Here is a 17,812-nt window from a genome sequence, read left to right as displayed (position 1 = left end):
TTCCACCAGCATGTGTCCGGTGTAGCCGGAGGAGCTCATTTTCCAAAATTATCCAAATCATCATGGGTCATTATCGTGCCACTGACAGGCAAATAAATCAAGCCTCATAGGTTGCCATGCTCACCCTCTAAATGAAGAAGTCTTGAAACAACCCAAGCTAGAACAAGTAAAAAAAATAAAAAAAGAAAAACAAGACATGGGCCTCACTGACTTTCTTTGCCCTGGAGTCTAAATATTTTGGCATTTAGGAAGCCCTGCGCTTGTCATCATCCTCTTAAAGATTGTTGGTGTAATTGGGCTGTCGAGGGCTTGCTAGCAGAGGCTTGCGGTATGAAGCTAATGCTGTGTGCTTCCTAAAGAAAAAAAAAACAAACTTGAGCAATGATTTATTTCATGAGGACTCAGCAGTTCTGCGTGGGCGGAAAGACGTGTGACACCAAATATCTCACTGGCTGTTGTTGCACAATGCACAGCAGTAATGTGAAGAAGCCTAAAAGGATCATCTTTCAAAATAAACAGCCCCCATTTATTCTGTATTTATCCCCCATTCTTATTAATGCTGTGTTCATGCAACTCACAGACATCCTTCAACTAATACATACTCTTCTAAGAGTTACTACTGGGTTTTTAAGAAGCCTGACCTACCAGCATGACTCTACCACATGACAGTTACCACGCTTGGTAGCCAACCGTGTCATGCGAAGTGCTCTGTGGTCAGTGAGTCATGGTATAATAGGGATGTCACCACGTCTTGCACAAAGTAGTGACGAAAGAGAACCAGGCCAAGAAGCACAGTTCAAAAGCAATAACAGAACTACAGCAACCAGGTCCTCCTGCATCTGCTCCCCTGGTATAACTTAACATCCAGAACGTCCAAAGTGAATTGCTATACCATATCTCATTGTTTTGAGAGACTATATATTAACTTAATTACTAGACGCTAAGTCGGCATTTTGAGATAGTAAGTAATTATTATAAAATTACTGTAATTGTGTTATTTTAAGAGAATTCTCATTATTTTGAGATACTAAGTCATTATTTTGAGATGCTCCTTCAACATTTTGAGATACATTGTCATTAATTTGCAATACGACCACATTATTTTGAGATATTAAGTCACTATTTTGAGATACTAAATAACTATGCTTAGATAATCCCCCTTCATTATTTTGAGATACTAAGTCATTTTAAGATAGCATCTCATTATTTTGAGGCACAAAGTTATTATGTTGAGATACACCTTTATTATTTGGGAATACTAAGTAATTATTCTCAGATAGAATCTCATTATTTTGAGATGCTAAGTATTTACTTTGAGATACTAAGTAATTCTATTGAGATACTTCTCAGTTATTTTGAGATAGGCCCTCATTATTTTGAGATATTAAGTAATTATGTAGAGATACTCTTTTGTTATTTTGAGATACAGCCTTATTATTTTGAGAAAGTATGTTATTATTTTGATAGAATCACATATTATTTTAAGATGTTAAGTTATTATTATGAGATACTGAGTGATTGAGTCACTTTGAAAGAGACATTATTATTAAAGATCTCATTATTTTGAGTCACTTTCATCAATCCTCAATATTTTGACATGGATTCAAGATTTAAACAACCTTTCTTGCTATTTTGAGAAACATTCTCATTATTTTTAGATGCTTTATGCTTTTGGAAGGCAGAAATCTGAAGTGGTGGGAATGGACTTCCATGCTCTGGCCTTGTTTATCATCCTAGATTATTATTAAACCATGCTGCGTTAGCTTACACTGGCTGCTTGGCTATTTATGAAAATGGTATATCTTCTTCATGGTACTTGGGCACATACTTACACAGATTTACTCTCCCCAGGTCAGAGGATGGCATGAGAGAGCCATGGCTCCCTTGGGTGTCCCCGCTCCCTGGCTGAAAGCAGCACTGTTGCTGCTTCTCCTCCTCCTCATCCTCCTCTTGCCTGCATGTCTATGTGCATGCCCCCGGTCCTGCAGCTGCCCCAGCCCGAAAGAGGTGCACTGCACCTTCCGCCATCTGCCTTCTCCCCCACGCAATCTGCCCAAGGACACAGAGAGAGTCAACCTGGGGTAGGCCGTTCTGTTCCTACACTGTCGATGTGGAGAATCAATGTTTTGGTTGTAGATAAATATATAAAATGATTTGAATGTTTATGACACATATTTATGTATATTCATGTATACGTTCAGATGCTTCAAACGATACTAGTACAGATTGCTCTCTTAAAGTCAAAAATATTCTTCAAATATTCATTATTTGTCTGCTGATCTTGCATTAATATTCTACCCCAGTAAACTAGCACTTGGTAGAACCAGCTTTGTGTCTGTCACAAGTGATTTTCACCCATTATCCCTGGTAGATTTGCTGCAGATTGTTTAGGTTGGTTGAATGATGCTTGTCGACCCCATTTTGCAAACTGTGCCAAAGATTCTTGTTTCATATTAGTACCTTTTTGTTGTTCCAAGCTTTGGTTTTTGGCAGACTGAAACAGATTTCCTCCTGGTATTTTGCCCCATCCATCCATCCATCCATCCACCCATTAGTCTTAATCCCTTAGAGCAGAAAGGCTTATTACACACTAAGGTGTATTACTCAGTAACTACAGGAATTTCTGTACAAACTGGTGGGGCTATTCGTATTGGTAATAGAAGTGTATAATAACACCTCCGGGCAGTGGGCCGGCCATAGGAGGGCCATAGGTTGTTAAACAGGTTAAAGTGAATCCTTATCCATGCTCTCTCTTATTTCCCATTAAGGTATAACAGTATTGCAGCTGTGGGTCACTCAGATTTTGAGAACCTGCACCAACTAGAGATGCTGATGCTGCATGGTAACGACATCAACTCTGTGGCTTCAGGATCCTTTTACCACTTACGTTATCTTCAGGTCTGTATCTGTAGCATAAGATACAGCATAAGATATATATATGGCCATGTGGATATGTGTATATATATACATATGGTCATATGAAGTACACATCTTATTTAGTCCTCTACTATCTCTTATTCCATCTCGAAAAGTGAAATTCTAAGTGCGATGATTGTCTGCCTTTACTCTCCCAGATATTAAAGCTTAGCTACAACAAGCTGAAGACAATAGACCCCGGTATGTTCGAGGGCCTGACCAGCTTGGTACGCCTTCACCTAGACCGAAACCAAATCAGCTTCATCGAACCTTTCTCCTTTAACGGATTAACCTCACTAAAGCTGCTTCAGCTGGAAGGAAACAAGCTGCAGGACCTGCACCCACACACATTCACCACCCTCTCTCTCCTGGGCACCTTCTGGGGCTCAGGCCTGCGGCACCTTCACCTTGCAGACAACCTATTGGACTACCTACTGCCTGGCACTCTTCAGCACCTGAGCAGGCTGGAGGTTCTCTCCCTACATGGAAATCCCTGGACCTGCGACTGTCAACTCCGCTGGCTCTTAGAGTGGGATAAGAAGCATGAGGGTGAGAGCTTTGTGAACTGACATGAACATAAAGTTCATTTACGTCATAAAGACAGATTACGTCATTGTTTTTGTCCTATTTTGGCATCTCTTAGAGGAACCTGTAGCATCTTTATGTTGGAGAGTGTAGGAGAGTGTGAAGACCTTTTTGAACATTAAGTAAACCCTCACATACTGTAAAGGTTTGACGGTGAACCACAAATGGTCCTTTAAGCAATGCCACAGAAGAAATACGTTTGATTCCTTAAAACACATCTTGAACACATCACTGGCAGCTTTAGGCTAGTCATTGTTATGAACATGTAGCTGCTAATTTATTTAGCTGCTAATCACACTAGAATGTCAGTATTACTATCACTGGGTTATTAGATTGTCACGTCATCATTGTCACGTTATCACACGTTATGTTTTTCTGGAAGTGGTGGCAGTATGTAAGTCGAGTAGCCACTCCCATGTCAGTCATTTATGCCAAGATTTCTTATCCCATGTGAATCTGCCTTAGATTATTACAGACGTCCAGAAGTAAAACTACATTACTCCACCTCCCCATGTAAAACTAAACTCGTCCAAATGTGGCTTTAGTGGCTTTAGTAAAAAAATAACATCCAAAATTGGGGCACCATTATTTATAAGAGTGAAATGTTTCGGCTGTATAACCCATCCTGTACAATCAATAAGACTAAAGCAAACTTACTTAAAGTTTATATAAAGTGGTTGGATAAACTGGATCGATCTTGGAATAACACCAGTGGGAGAGCAAAACCACTTCCCAAGAAAAGCTTTAAATTAAGTCCTGATTTAGAACAGACACTTCCTCCCTCAATACTGCAGCACCAAGCTCAAGAGCAGCAGTTGTTTCAGCCTCCTGTTTTTTCTCTTGCTTCGTCACTTTCTATTTCCATGGCCCGTATTTTCCCATATTGCTGCTGGAAACCACTCCATTGCTGTGCATTTGCTTATGGACAGTCAGGTGAAATCAAATCTAATGTCATAAATAAAATTTAGCATGGAGGACTGAGATCTTAAGATGTGGCCACCACTTAGTAAGGTGTGGAAATGAGAAAAATAGGTCATGGCCACCCCTTAGTAAGGCGTCGGGACAAGATCTTGTCTTAATAAGTCAACTTAGGATCTTTTTCCCATGCCTTACTAAGATGTGGTCAAGACTTAAATATCTTGTTCCCATGCCTTACTAAGTGGTGGCTATGGCTACTTGATTTAATTTATATAGGATGTCACCAGCACCAGGTTGTTTAGGCCTTCTTATTTCTCTTGCTTCAGCACTTTCTATTTCCATGCCCTGTATTTTCCCATGTTGCTGTTGTGAACCACTCTGTTATGGAACATATTCAAGGAGCTCTGGGATCTAAAAATGAGAATGCATGTGCTTACTTTATCCTTCACCTTAGGGGTTTCATGGGGGAGCGGAGGCCCCATCGACCTGCTTCCTTATGATGGCCGAAGGGCCCACGGTTAACTATAAGGGATGGGAAGAGCCTTAGGCTGGAATACCTGAGGAAGACAAAAGCTTAACCCTTTAACACTCCAAGGCTTATTACTCAATTAGCAGGGCTACAGGGTTAAAAGGGGTAAGGTGTAGATCATCTGGGGGTTTAAATGTAAGTGAGTGGAGCGTAGACATTGCCCCGTGCTGATGCTGAGCCAGGCTAATTTTAGTATGGGAGTGTATTGGGGTCAACCAAGAGTCCTAACACACTGGTGTACGTTTAAACAGTATTTTTTTTTCTTTTGTACTCTTTTCTACTTTTCTACTGTGCGTGATCACCAATTAAAAAAAACACTGAGACTTGAAACTTACTTAGAAACTTTAACATTCCTTCTTTTAGTAGCAAGCCCTGCTTCCACACAAAAAAGCCATTAGAGGTCAAGTATGAAGCCATGCATGGGTTCGATTTAGTAAGGTGTGATAACAAGATAATTAAGTTGAGGCCACCACTTAGTAAAGCATGGGAATAAGATCTCGTCTTACTAAGTTGACTTATCCATGACTCTTTTTCAATCGTGGCCATGATTTAGGATCTCTTTCCCACGTCTACTAAGTCGTGGCCAAAATGTAATTATCGCGTTCCCATGTTTTACTAAGTGGTGGCCACAACTTAGTAGCCCACCACAACTTACCAGTAACCAGTTCTCTCTTGCTTCCTTTATCCCTGCAGGAGTGATTAAGTGCAAAAAGGACCGGGACTCTGCAGCTGCTGAGAACTGTGCAGTGTGCACCTCACCGCAGCCCCTCAACAACAGCCAGATTTTCCAGCTCTCAGCCCAGAAGCTCTCCTGTGACAGGCCCACTCTTCAGTCCCCGCTGAAGATGGGAGAGAGCAGCGCCTGGGAGGACCAGGAGCCAGACCTTCCTTACATCAAGGACTTGGAGCATCCACTTGGCCACTTGACTTTCGTGTTGTCCGACAGCCATGGAAACAGGGCCCATGTGGCCTGCGACGTGACTCGTCCAGTTGAAGGAACTTCCATGGCATGGGAACAGCTAAAAAGACTGGAAGAGGTAGCAGTGAATGTGACCCTGCAGACCCTGCTGGAGTGCGAGATTGACAGGGATGCTCTACAGAATCTGTGGAGGTTAGTCGCCTACTACTACGAGAGTCCAGCCATCCTGGAGCGAGGGGCAAGGCATGAGAACACTTCAAAGGTGACTTTTCAGTATTCCCAGACCACAAGCGAGGACTCCCCTTACTTTACAGAGCTCAAAGGACATTTGATGGCTGAACCGGCCTGGCTTCTGCAACCCAAGGTCACTCTTCAGTTGAACAGGCGCAAGACCACAACCAAAAAGCTAGTGTTGAACTTCTCCACTTTTATATCAAAGCACATCAGTGGAAGGGGTGAGCAAGAAGACGCAGTCTCTTCCTGGGCTTTGATTCTGAGAGGAGCCCCAGGGAGGATTCAGACAGTGCTGGAGCACTCTGAGGTTGCTCTGGACTGTAATGTGCTGAGCTCAGGACATCAGTCTGTGGAGTGGATGCTTCCCGATTTAACTACTTTAGACAAAACTGACTCCCAAAGAATTGTGTCTGAGCATAACAGACTAGTCATCAGAAATGCAAGCCTGTCCGACAGCGGCCTCTATCACTGCTTTGTTAGGTCTGAGATGGATGTGGACATAGTTTCGTATAGGCTTGCGGTTAGGGAACGTCTTCTTAGTCCCAGTGATTTAAATGGAAAGAAGATATCTGTGGAGAATGGAGAGTCACTGAGTCTTCCTTGTTCAGTTACTTCATCTCAGCCAATTGAGACCAGATGGTACCTACCAAAGCATGAGATCCTAAAGACATCCGAAGCAAGGGGAAGAATCTATGTGTCACAAAATAATACACTGATCATTAAAAAAGTGACACACAAGGATGCTGGGGAATACAGCTGTTTAGCTGCAAATCTTTATGGGGCCGACATGTTGTCTCATCTGGTGGTTGTAAGTGGTGAAAAAGAAGAAGACCCAACAGATGGTAGCGAGATCAAGGTTGAATATCCTTTATTTGACCGTGAGGACACAGAGGGATCAGGATACCAAGAAATTCTAAGGCCAAATTCTAAGCAAACACCACACAGGGGGGATGGAAAACACAGGGGTTCAGGTGGAATGCATCGACAGGGTTTTAAGGGGAAGCGGATCAAGGAGAATGTGAGGAAACCAAATAAATCTGTCAAAGAGCTTGACCCAGGCCGCTGGGCACAAATGTTAGCAAAAGCTACTGCTAAAGTGTCAACCATGCAACCTAAGACAATTGTGACAACACTAGCAGTGACGACAACAACAGTAAAAACAACAACCACGTCAAGTACAACCACGACAAGGACAACCACGACGACAACTCCTGCCCCTATGACTCCTTCTCCTACTACAGCACCTAGCAGTGCTACCACTGTTCCACATATAATTGGTATCAGTACTAAACTGATGGTACCTCCACCGGAAACAGAGCATACAGATCAAAGTTCAGCACATGGAGAAAAACAGCATCAAAAGACTGGTGATTCCAACAATCCCAATTTGATCGCAGTTAAAAATTCCTTTACCACATTATCACCGATAAACTCCAACATAGAGCCAAGAATAAGATCAAATAACAACCCTATTTTCAAACAAAGACGAAGGCAATACGGCAGAAGACCTGGATCAAGAAGGTTCCCTCTACAAAAACCTACCCGCCCTCCACCAGCCACAATAAAAGTTACATTCACAGTGCCATCGACTTCAGCAATTCCCAAACCAGCCACCAGCTCCCTGTACACTCACTTTCAAACTATAAATAAAAGTACAAAAGACAGTAAACTTGTCACAGAGTCTCAAGTTCTAAGTGAGCATGACCCCCAGGTTGGAGATAGTCTAAATGTGGCAGTAGGACCAAAGTCTAACACCTTACAAAAAGAGAAGCTTAGTGAATCTCAAGGTACTAAACAATATCAAGGATCAGTAACCCTCGCAAGTACAACACACCTCACTCTCGCCACAGTAGCACCAACTCAAGATGAGTATGGACATGAAAGAGAGCACACTGATTGGACAAGTAGAAGGACAAGTCAAGACAAATACAGAATAATAGTTACAAGTCCTCCTAGTATAGAAATCACCAATATTAAACCTCCTACGACACAAAGAGAACCGCAAACCACAGAGAAACCATCCCTGAAGAACTTTAACAGACAGAAAGTGGACAACTCAGAAGTCAGACCTGAGAGTCCTGGCTTGCCTGTCCACCCCTGGTTAACTCAGAAAAGAAACCGCTTGCCAATTACACCAAGGCCTTACACTGCATCTCCGTTCTGGACGTATACCAACCGCATCCCAATCTGGCCCACAGTTCATGGCTCAAGGCACCATTCCTCTCTTGACAGAACATGGCATTTGCTGCACCCAGGAGGAAGGAATGCAGGAGTCACTAATCGCCTCGAAATCACAGCACAAACAGCAGAGCCCACGACTCATGTCCCTTGGTTAGCAGCAACCGCTGTCCCCCGAATCATCCCCCCGCATAGTGGCACATCTTCTAGAATGAGAGACTACTTGCTCTTCAATAGGCTTCGAAACAGATACCGGCAATCCCAGCTTGATGCCTACCGCTTGGCACAGCTGGGAAAGCTAGTTACACCAAAACCAAGAATTTACCAGCCAAAACTGGGACCCCTACCAACTCCAAAATTCCCAAGCATCTACAAACCTGTGACTGCCCCTTCTATTGTAGCAGCTACCAGCAAGCCACACACTACAGCCAGCATTCTGTACGGCAACCGCTGGCACTACAGTCATTTTGGAATAAAGAAACTGAGCACGGCACTTCCCTTTCCCAACCTGATGGGTAGCGGAGTGAAACCCAGGATCATTACAACAGACGCCGTCACCATGTCTGCAATGGCAGAGGCGAACGTCCTCCTGCGCTGTCAGGCATCTGGAGATCCCAAGCCTGCTATCTCTTGGACTAAAGTATCCACAGGTGAGAAACCTGGAATACTGCTAGAGGAAAATATTTTTATTCTTGAAGGAATTCATACAGTATATACACATGATCTCCATTAAACCACTGATATGTCTTCCTAGAATCTACTTATGCAGTTGTTTTACGAAAATTTTGACATTCACCACGGTTTTCTTATTTGGGATTTACAAGGGATCTATCATTATAAGGGCATTGCTGCAAGCAATTCTGCAGTTTTAAAACACATAATGAATCTGACACTGAGTGTGTTTACATTAACCTCATAATCCGATAACTGCAGAAAACCAGATGTTGTCAGTAATCCGATTAACGTGTTTACATGCACTTAAGTAGTCAGATAACGGGAAAAATCCGCGCCTACATGAGTCAGGCAGTCATCAGAGTTCTGCTTTGCAACCAGCCAATAAACACGCCAGAAAAACCCAAACTTAATGCCTTAGCTTTTTTTTTACACTTTGTACTTGTACTCAGTCGAAGCGACAATAAAAGCCTTTTGAATTGACTTGGCATTCATATTGCCACAATATGAACATGTAGAAGATGAAAATTTGTTTAGTCCATCAGTTTCAGCCTGGCTCCAAAAGTGTTTTGTCGCCGTCTCATGGGTGCTGTGCTAAGCACTTTATTCTTATTTCCAGTACTATGGTCCGTTTTCATGCATGTGCAAACTGATCAATCCGAGAATACTTTGGTTAAGAGTACACATGCACTGACAAATTCAATTATTAGGCTTAAATACATAATTTTTTAACAGATGTCTTAATCGGCTTGTTAGATCTTACTCTAATCTAAAGAATAAGAGTATGCTGAGTACATGAATAATCAGATTATTAAGATTATTACTGATTATTAGGAGTATGTAAACACACTCATAGACTTTTTTTTATCTTGAGATAAGGAAAATATTGAAAATTTCAGGAAAATATTGAAAAATGAGGCCTATTGTTAGCATTAGCATGTATTTGTAAATATGGCCAATGCACATCATAAACAAAAACAGAGCACATTTGGAGGTTAGCCTAACAGTTGATGTTGTTTATCTGAGCGTCAGTGGAGAAGATTCATAAAAAGAGAGCACTTATGCATGATGTGGCAAAGTACTGACTGATATTAATGCAGATTGATGATCTAAATGAGTGAGGAAACCTAGCAAGAGCTATACATTTTTCTAAGCAGGCCACTGAGAATAGCATGAAATCCCAGGAGTGTAAAATGTTGTTAAAAGTGTTAAAAACTAAAGAATCAATAAATTGCCACCACTGGCATTGTTCAGTCTCCAAATACAGCAGAAACATACATAACAGGTTCATCTCTGTATATCCTCTCTACAGGTGCTACAATTCAAGCCAACACCAAACATGGACAGAGATTTGAGGTACTTCCAAACGGCACTTTTGTTATAAAGAACGTCCAGCTGCAGGACAGAGGTCAGTACCTTTGCACTGCACAGAACAAATTTGGTTCCGATCGCATGGTGGTCACTCTTGCTGTACAGACCGAACCTCCCAAAATAGAGGGCCCCAAGTACCAACGCGTCTCCGTGTACCTTGGGAAGCCGTTCAGCTTGGACTGTGTTGCAGTAGGAAAGCCTCAAGCCCAGGTCTCCTGGATTCTTCCAGACAGAACGTTTGTACGGGACGTGGTGGTCCAGGACAGGCCTATTTCCCTATTTCCCAATGGGACACTGAGCATTTACTCTGCAAACTTTTCAAGTAAAGGCGACTACAAGTGCATTGCCAGTAATGCTGCGGGGGCTGACACCCTGACCTACCAACTGCATGTTGCTGTGTTGCCTCCAACGATCAAAGAGGAGGCGTCTGAGAGCATAGCCATGAACAGTGGCAGAAGCATTTATGTTCACTGCACGGCTAAAGGGGAACCTGTACCTCTTCTTAAGTGGGTTCTTCCTGACAGTTCACAAATGAAACCCACACAGTTCATTGGGAGACGACTCTTTATTTTCCCCAACGGCACACTTTATATCAAAAGTGTTGCTCCTACCGATGCGGGAACATATATATGTTCAGCCACAAACATGGTGGGCTTTGCTAAGAGGGTGGTGGATCTGAATATCAAGCAGGAATCTCCAGATCCCTGGAAAGGTCCATCTCAGCAGCACAGTGTCTCGGCCATGTATGGCTCCACGGTGTTCCTGCACTGTCCCGAGTCCACCGGCCCTCACAGGGGCACCGTCTGGAGGTTGCCATCTAAAGTTCTGCTGGAACATCGCTACAGGTACCAATGCACTGTTAACATTTCAGGTCATTTTGTAAAGGAAGGTGCTAGAGCGTTATGTCATCTCTGTAAGAAATGGGCTTGGCTGAGTTGTGGCTTGCCTTTCCTAGTATCTGCAATGTACTGTGTACTGTGGCTCTACCACAATATAAATATCAGTCAGATACTCCAAAAGCAAGAAACTCATTGATGTAGGAGACATTTTCAAAACACAGCTGGTGTGAGATCATTAAAACCATGCATAGAAATTCATCTTTTCCTGTAACATCGGTATTACAAAGGTCACTGCACATCAGTATTGTAATTCAAACATTGTCTGATAAAGTTTAAACAACCTGCAATGTCAGACGGGAAACCCAAATAAACCCTGCTGATCCAGACAATACAATAGTTATGATCAAGCCCCAGGAACTTCAGTTAACCCCTTAACACTCCAAGCCTTATTAAACTCTAAGGCATATTATTTAGTAACTACAGGGAATAAATTAAGGACCTAATCTGTGCTGGACTTGTGTAATATGATCGAATATAATTATCCTATGAAAATCTAGCTGGTAATCTAAAGCTAAGCTTAATGCTGGAACCATTACTTCATGAATTGAAATGATGTATTCACTTCTTTCCCATCCTACTGGATTATCCCTTTAACGCAGAAAGGTTTATTACACACTAAGGTGTATTACTCAGTCACAACAGGGACCTCTGTATAAACTGGTGGGGCTATTCTTTGGTAACAGAAGTTTGTAATAAGCCCATAGGCTTCTTAAGGGGTAACAATACATTTATCCAAAGCTCAGTTTTACTTCTTTTTTTTGCTTTGAGCTAAAAAAAATTCTATAAACTGCCACAAAGCCAGACTGTCTCAAAGATAACGAGGCAACTAAAATAACAACAGTCAAGAAAGTGAGAAGACTTTGATCATCTCTCTGGCGCTGGAGAGGGCACAGCTTTCACAGTGCTTTTAAATAGCAAGGCATGAAAATGTTGTTAACAGACTATTTCTCTATTTTTGTCTCCAGTCCTCAGAGACACATCACCGCTTTCCCAAACGGCACTCTGAGGATCCTGCAACTGACGGAAAAAGACGCTGGCAGTTACCTCTGCATGTATCAAAGGCCCAATGGAGAAGATATGGAGCTGTTTCATGTGGAGGTCCTGATGAAGCCACCCAAGATAGAGAACATGGGCAGTCAACAGAAACGAGTTACAGATGGAGAGAACTTTCTTGTGGACTGCGTAGCCTCGGGTCTTCCAGATCCCAAAGTGTCATGGAGCCTCCCTGATGGCACAATAATAAACAATGCTCTCCAGTCAGATGACAGCGGAACTCGCAACCGTCGCTACGTTATATTTGAGAATGGGACACTCTTGTTGCAACAAATGGGGAAAAATGATGAGGGTGATTACACTTGCTATGCAAAGAACACCCTGGGAGAGGACGCCATGAAAGTGAGCATCCAAGTCATTCCAAATTCGCCCCGAATTTCCTCCAAAGACCAAACGTCTCTCTGGGCTCCTCTTGGCCAGGCGGCCCAGATGACATGCGACGCTACAGGGGAGCCCCCACCTACAATCATTTGGATTTCGCCAACCAATGAAATTATCACATCATCTTCAGTCAAATATCAAATACTGAACGATGGGACACTCATCGTTAAAAAGGTGACTATGGCCGACCAAGGGAAGTACGCATGTGTTGCAAGGAACTCGGCTGGTGATGACATTAAGAATGTGAAGCTCCAAGTAGAGGTCAGGGAGCCACATATCGATGGAAAAAGCGGCCGGACGGAGAGCAAAGTTTTGGCTGTTTTTTATCAGACTCTGCTCCTGCATTGTAAAGCCGAGGGCATGCCCGAGCCCCAAATAATGTGGACAACATCTTATGGCATGTCCCTGCCCTCACCTTATGTAGGGGGCAGGTTTCAGGTCCACAGGAATGGTACTCTTGAATTACGAGGTGTTCGGAAAACCGACGAAGGTCAGTTCCTGTGCGTGGCCAAGAATTACCTTGGAGAGGCGAGCCTAGCAGTTGACCTGGAAGTTGCATCACTTGCTGAAAAGCCAAGCTTCCCTATGCCAAATATTGAGGTTTTATCCCTGAAACCAGATGGAGATGATATCACGTTGGCGTGCCGGGCCATAGGCAAGCCAAAGCCGGAGTTTGTCTGGATCCTGCCCAATAGCACAGTGTTGGCGCCAGGCATGAAACTTAAGAGGTTTATTCACTCCTTAGGAAATGGGACTTTGCACATTATTCAGCCGGTTCCCAGTGACAAAGGTGTTTATCGCTGCCTGGCCAAAAATGTAGCAGGACAAGCAGAAAAGCGTTACGCCTTGGAACCTGGAAGGAAACCTCAAATTCGAGGTACAGCTGCACCTATGAAGATTTCATTTGGACAGACATTGAACATGCCATGCACAGTGGATGGCTGGCCTCAAGCAACCATCACCTGGACTATGCCGAACGGTATGGTCTTGGACAGGCCTCAGGTTATTGGAAGAGTCACTTACTTTTCTAATGGAACCCTTCAACTGAGAGAGACTGCAAAGTTTGACAGAGGGACTTACATTTGCAAAGCCACCAACACGTTTGGATCATCAACACTGTCATATCCGGTGACGATTATGGTGTTTCCGCCACAGATCACTAATGCACCCCCTTCTATAACAAGGGTTGCAAAGGGGTCTCCCGTGACCCTAAATTGCATTGCTACAGGCATTCCTAAACCAGACATTTCCTGGACTCTACCTGGACGGACCACTCTCGTGCCCAATAATCGCTTCACTGCACTGGGTGGAATTCACATGACCGAGGACGGCAGTTTGGTCATACAGGATCCCAGCCTTATGAACTCAGGAATTTACAAATGCAATGCCAAAAATGCCTTGGGAATGGACTTCAAAGCAACATACCTTCAAGTGATCTGATTGTGTTGGCATTTAAGGGCCAAAATAATGGAAAACCATATTTTCCCCTCTTTTATTTAAATGAAAGAGTGTGATATAGAACGGAAACATTAAAGTTAAAGAAACATTTCTGTCCATAAAATTCATATGTGGGAACTGAGCAAAAAAAAAAAAACAGCTTAATTGAAATGCATATTCAGCCTATGCAGTTTAGCCCCGCCCATTCACAATGAAGTTAGAAGTGTTTCAGCACAGACTAAGGGTGCGTCCCAATTGCGTACTTATTACTAATACAAGTTAGTTTAGACTATGAAGTATGTAGTACAAATAAAAGTGTCAAAGTTAAATATACTGTAATATCGAAGATACATACTCAAGATACAAGATACATATGGACACCATCATCCCACAATGCATTGTGAAATGGAAAAGGAGGAGATATGCCTGTCTAAAACATTGAAAAGAGAACGAAGGAAGATAACAATGCAAGTGCAGTGGTGACAGTGGCAGGAGAACTGGCAGTGATGTCTGTTGGCATAGCAACACTTCATCATATCTTGGCTGGTATGTTATTTTTTTGTTTACTAAGCTGCCAAACCTGCACTACTAAGATTAATATATAGCGTATACCTCCTATACCCTAGCATTAGTGTGTAGTATGCAATTGGGACACAGCCTGATTATAAAGTGAGGCACAATACACCAAGTTAGTTAGTTCTAGAGAAGATGTAGGCCCTCTATTATACAACATATGGACACATATAAACAAATGTAAATAGTACCTAGTAAGTAAATAGTAAGACATCATCAAGTTCACAAGTAAATCAATATTTAAATGAGCATTATTTTTCTTCTTTTACAGAACGAATACTGCTTTTCTTTTGGTCATGGGTTTGAAACCAAGAAGCTGATGCTCGAATGACCCAATGAGATTTTTAATATTTTGTACTTAATTTATGGAAATATTGGTCTGTACATAAAATTATATATTCAATTATTTTGAGCTTATATATATGTTTCGAATTTCGGAAGGTATGTTAATGTATTTTTATAAAACTATAATAAGATTTAGGTAAAACTGCTACTTGTTTGGGCGTCAGTGTCCATCTGCACACAGTTTTGTTTGAGGTTGGTCAAATTCTCTGGTCAAATTTTACATTTGAATGCTTTTCCATGGAAAGTCTGCAAATTGTAATGCACCATTTCTGTCTGTTTGCTTAATTTAACACGTTGAGCAAAACATAAAACGTTAAATATAGCATGTACAAAATGTTTCATGCTCCCCCCCCCAAAAAAATTTTATAAATAAATTTGAAATTCATACAAGGTAAATGTTTAAACAGGGACCTCCTTAAGTTAACTTGCCTTATTTTACTCAACTTGTGAGTCAAAACGTACATTTTGGTTGTGCATCTTAGGTCAACAGTACAGTTTGGGCTGAACTAACTCAAATAAAACAACAGTAAAATGTGTTAAGCTTTTAAATAACTGTACATGCTTTGATTTTTGAACCCCCTCTAATATCTCATTCCCAAGTCCATACATTATTCCCACCTGCAGGCAAGACCTCCCTTATCACATGATGTCCCCACACTGGAGCACTCCGGGCCATGGCGTGCATCATGTGATGTTGGGGAACACTAACCCGCAGGTAGAGATTAGTGGTGAAAGCTGTACCTAAACTGTACTGTTGTATCTATAGTATTTAGAAATGAGTTCTACATAGTACTGAGAGAGGGGGTACATGCTCAGATTTGTTTGGCTGATTAGGTCACTAATATGGCCCAGGGTAGCTGCAGAGCACAGCCTATCCTAGCCTAGCATTGTTACTAGCATTGTTTAGATCTGTCTTTATTTTTATTCCTGAAGGTACGTGTCCACTTGCCACTTGCCTCGCCACATCCTAATCGTGTTAATGGCGGGAGCTGGCACTTGGATGCGGTGCATGGCCACGTTGCGTCTAGCCATTTGGGGAAGAGTGGGATGGTACGTCATATGAACGTCATACACAGAGCAAACACCTTTCAAACATGAGAATTTCAAAGAATTTGCCTCATTTGCATACAGAAATGTCAACGAGCCTCAGCCAGAGATATGCGCTGAAAAGGCTAGTGGACTAGTCTAATCAAAGTGTTGCTGTTCACCCTGAGCCCTCTCACTGTCCAGTCGGCACAGTGTGGACTTAGCTATCTGAAGAGATTGTAGTAGGGTCTGGTGGAGTTAGCTTTAAGCCTAGCACTCACTCTCCACCACTCCCGCCCCTCTCTCTTCATGCAGATCTTTCATTCAGCTCTTCTCTAAGTGGTGCTTCACCCAGTTGGCTAATGCTAGGTGTTATTATTATTATATATATTTTTTTTGCCTCGTCTCCATATTTTTCCAAAGTAGCCACTGCATTTAGCCTCGAAAGGTTTTCGCTAGAGGGCTGGGTGTATGTCAATTTTGGGGACGTAAATAAAAAGAGTCAAGACTGTTACGTTACAGTTTTGGGGGGGGGGTTGGAATTGCCCCGTTTTACAGCTCTGTTTTGGGTATGCCGGACTTGCTTTTCAGTGAAGAGACAGCAGTGTTTGAGCTTCACGGTGTGTCACTTTTCTCATTATTCAACCTTCAAGGTGGTGGTTGGTGTGGCGCAACAGATAACACCACTACCTGCCAATGAGCTACCACACCATGTGAGAAGACTGGGGTTCGATTCCCGGTCTGGGTGACTGTGCTGTGCTACACCAATAAAGAGTCCTTGGGCAAGACTCCCAACACTGCATTGGTCCACATCTGTAATATGAGTAACCTTGTAAGTCGCTCTGGATAAGAGCGTCAGCTAAATGGCATAAATGTAAATGCTGAGCTTTCCTGTCTTGAGGAGCGATGATTAGACTCAACTTAAAAACCTTCAACTTCTTGTCAAACTGAGATGCAAACCCAGAAAGTAAGTGTTAGGAGTACCCTGAGTTGAGTTACCCAAAAATTGTGCTTAAAATTTTTAAAAAATAAAAATAAAAAGTTTGCTATGCTTACAATGCAAACGTTGAATGGGGACGTTTGCATCTACTGTATCTACACCCCTCAAGATTCCATGCATTCGTAAGCTGGGACAAACCCGCCTTTGACTGTCAGAGCAGAAGAGAGCCTTGTGTGGCCAAAGAAATGTTAGCATTGTTCTGGCGGCTCCAAAGATCAGACACAAGCAGCCAGCTCTGTGAACGGCGTACAGCCACACCAGGGAGCACACAGTGTCAGAGATGGAGACATTTGTGAAGTCAATTAAGGAATAAACTGATATGACACTGCATTATTATTATTATTATTATTATTATTATTATTATTGTTGTTGTTGTTTGGGTTGATCTGTGTTAGATTTAAATGACATCATGGATTTGAGCATGCTGACGTCCCCACAGGGTGATCAGCACTAATCAGTCTGAGCAGCATCAGTAACCTGCACTTGTCTACATACGGAAAAAGCAAAGGGAGTGTGTGTGAGTGTGAGTGTGTGTGTGTGTGTGAGAGAGAGAGAGAGAGAGAGAGAGAGAGAGAGAGAGAGAGAGAGAGAGAAAGAGAGAGAGAGAGAGAGAGTGTGTGAGTGTGTGTGTGTGTGTATGTGAGAGAGAGAGAGAGAGAGAAAGAGAGAGAGAGAGAGAGAGAGAGAGTGTGAGTGTGTGTGTGTGAGAGAGAGAGAGAGAGAGAGAGAAAGAGAGAGAGAGAGAGAGAGAGAGAGTGTGTGCGTGTGTGTGTGTG

The 17,812-nt window shown here is 42.5% G+C and overlaps 1 protein-coding gene across 1 annotated transcript; it reads left to right on the top strand.

The window, feature by feature from the left end:
* The first annotated feature begins 1,875 nt into the window (after positions 1–1,875).
* LOC140540611 (matrix-remodeling-associated protein 5) lies at positions 1,876–14,095 on the top strand. Its single transcript, XM_072662977.1, has 6 exons — positions 1,876–2,081; positions 2,769–2,898; positions 3,075–3,465; positions 5,642–8,929; positions 10,264–11,167; positions 12,187–14,095. The coding sequence occupies exons 1-6, from the start codon at positions 1,876–1,878 to the stop codon at positions 14,093–14,095; spliced, it is 6,828 nt and encodes a 2,275-aa protein (XP_072519078.1).
* The last annotated feature ends 3,717 nt before the right edge of the window (positions 14,096–17,812 follow it).

This window comes from Salminus brasiliensis, chromosome 19, assembly GCF_030463535.1.
Source record: "Salminus brasiliensis chromosome 19, fSalBra1.hap2, whole genome shotgun sequence".
Taxonomy (NCBI): Eukaryota; Metazoa; Chordata; class Actinopteri; order Characiformes; family Bryconidae; genus Salminus; species Salminus brasiliensis.
Note: the sequence above shows the minus strand (reverse complement) of the source record. Positions and strands in the feature narration are given on the sequence as shown.

Coding starts and splice junctions, on each gene's coding strand:
- LOC140540611 (XM_072662977.1), top strand. CDS start 1,876: ATGGCTCCCTTGGGTGTCCCCGCTCCCTGGCTGAAAGCAGCACTGTTG. Junction 2,899..3,074: donor ACCACTTACGTTATCTTCAG/GTCTGTATCTGT, acceptor TTACTCTCCCAG/ATATTAAAGCTTAGCTACAA. Junction 11,168..12,186: donor CTGCTGGAACATCGCTACAG/GTACCAATGCAC, acceptor TTTTGTCTCCAG/TCCTCAGAGACACATCACCG.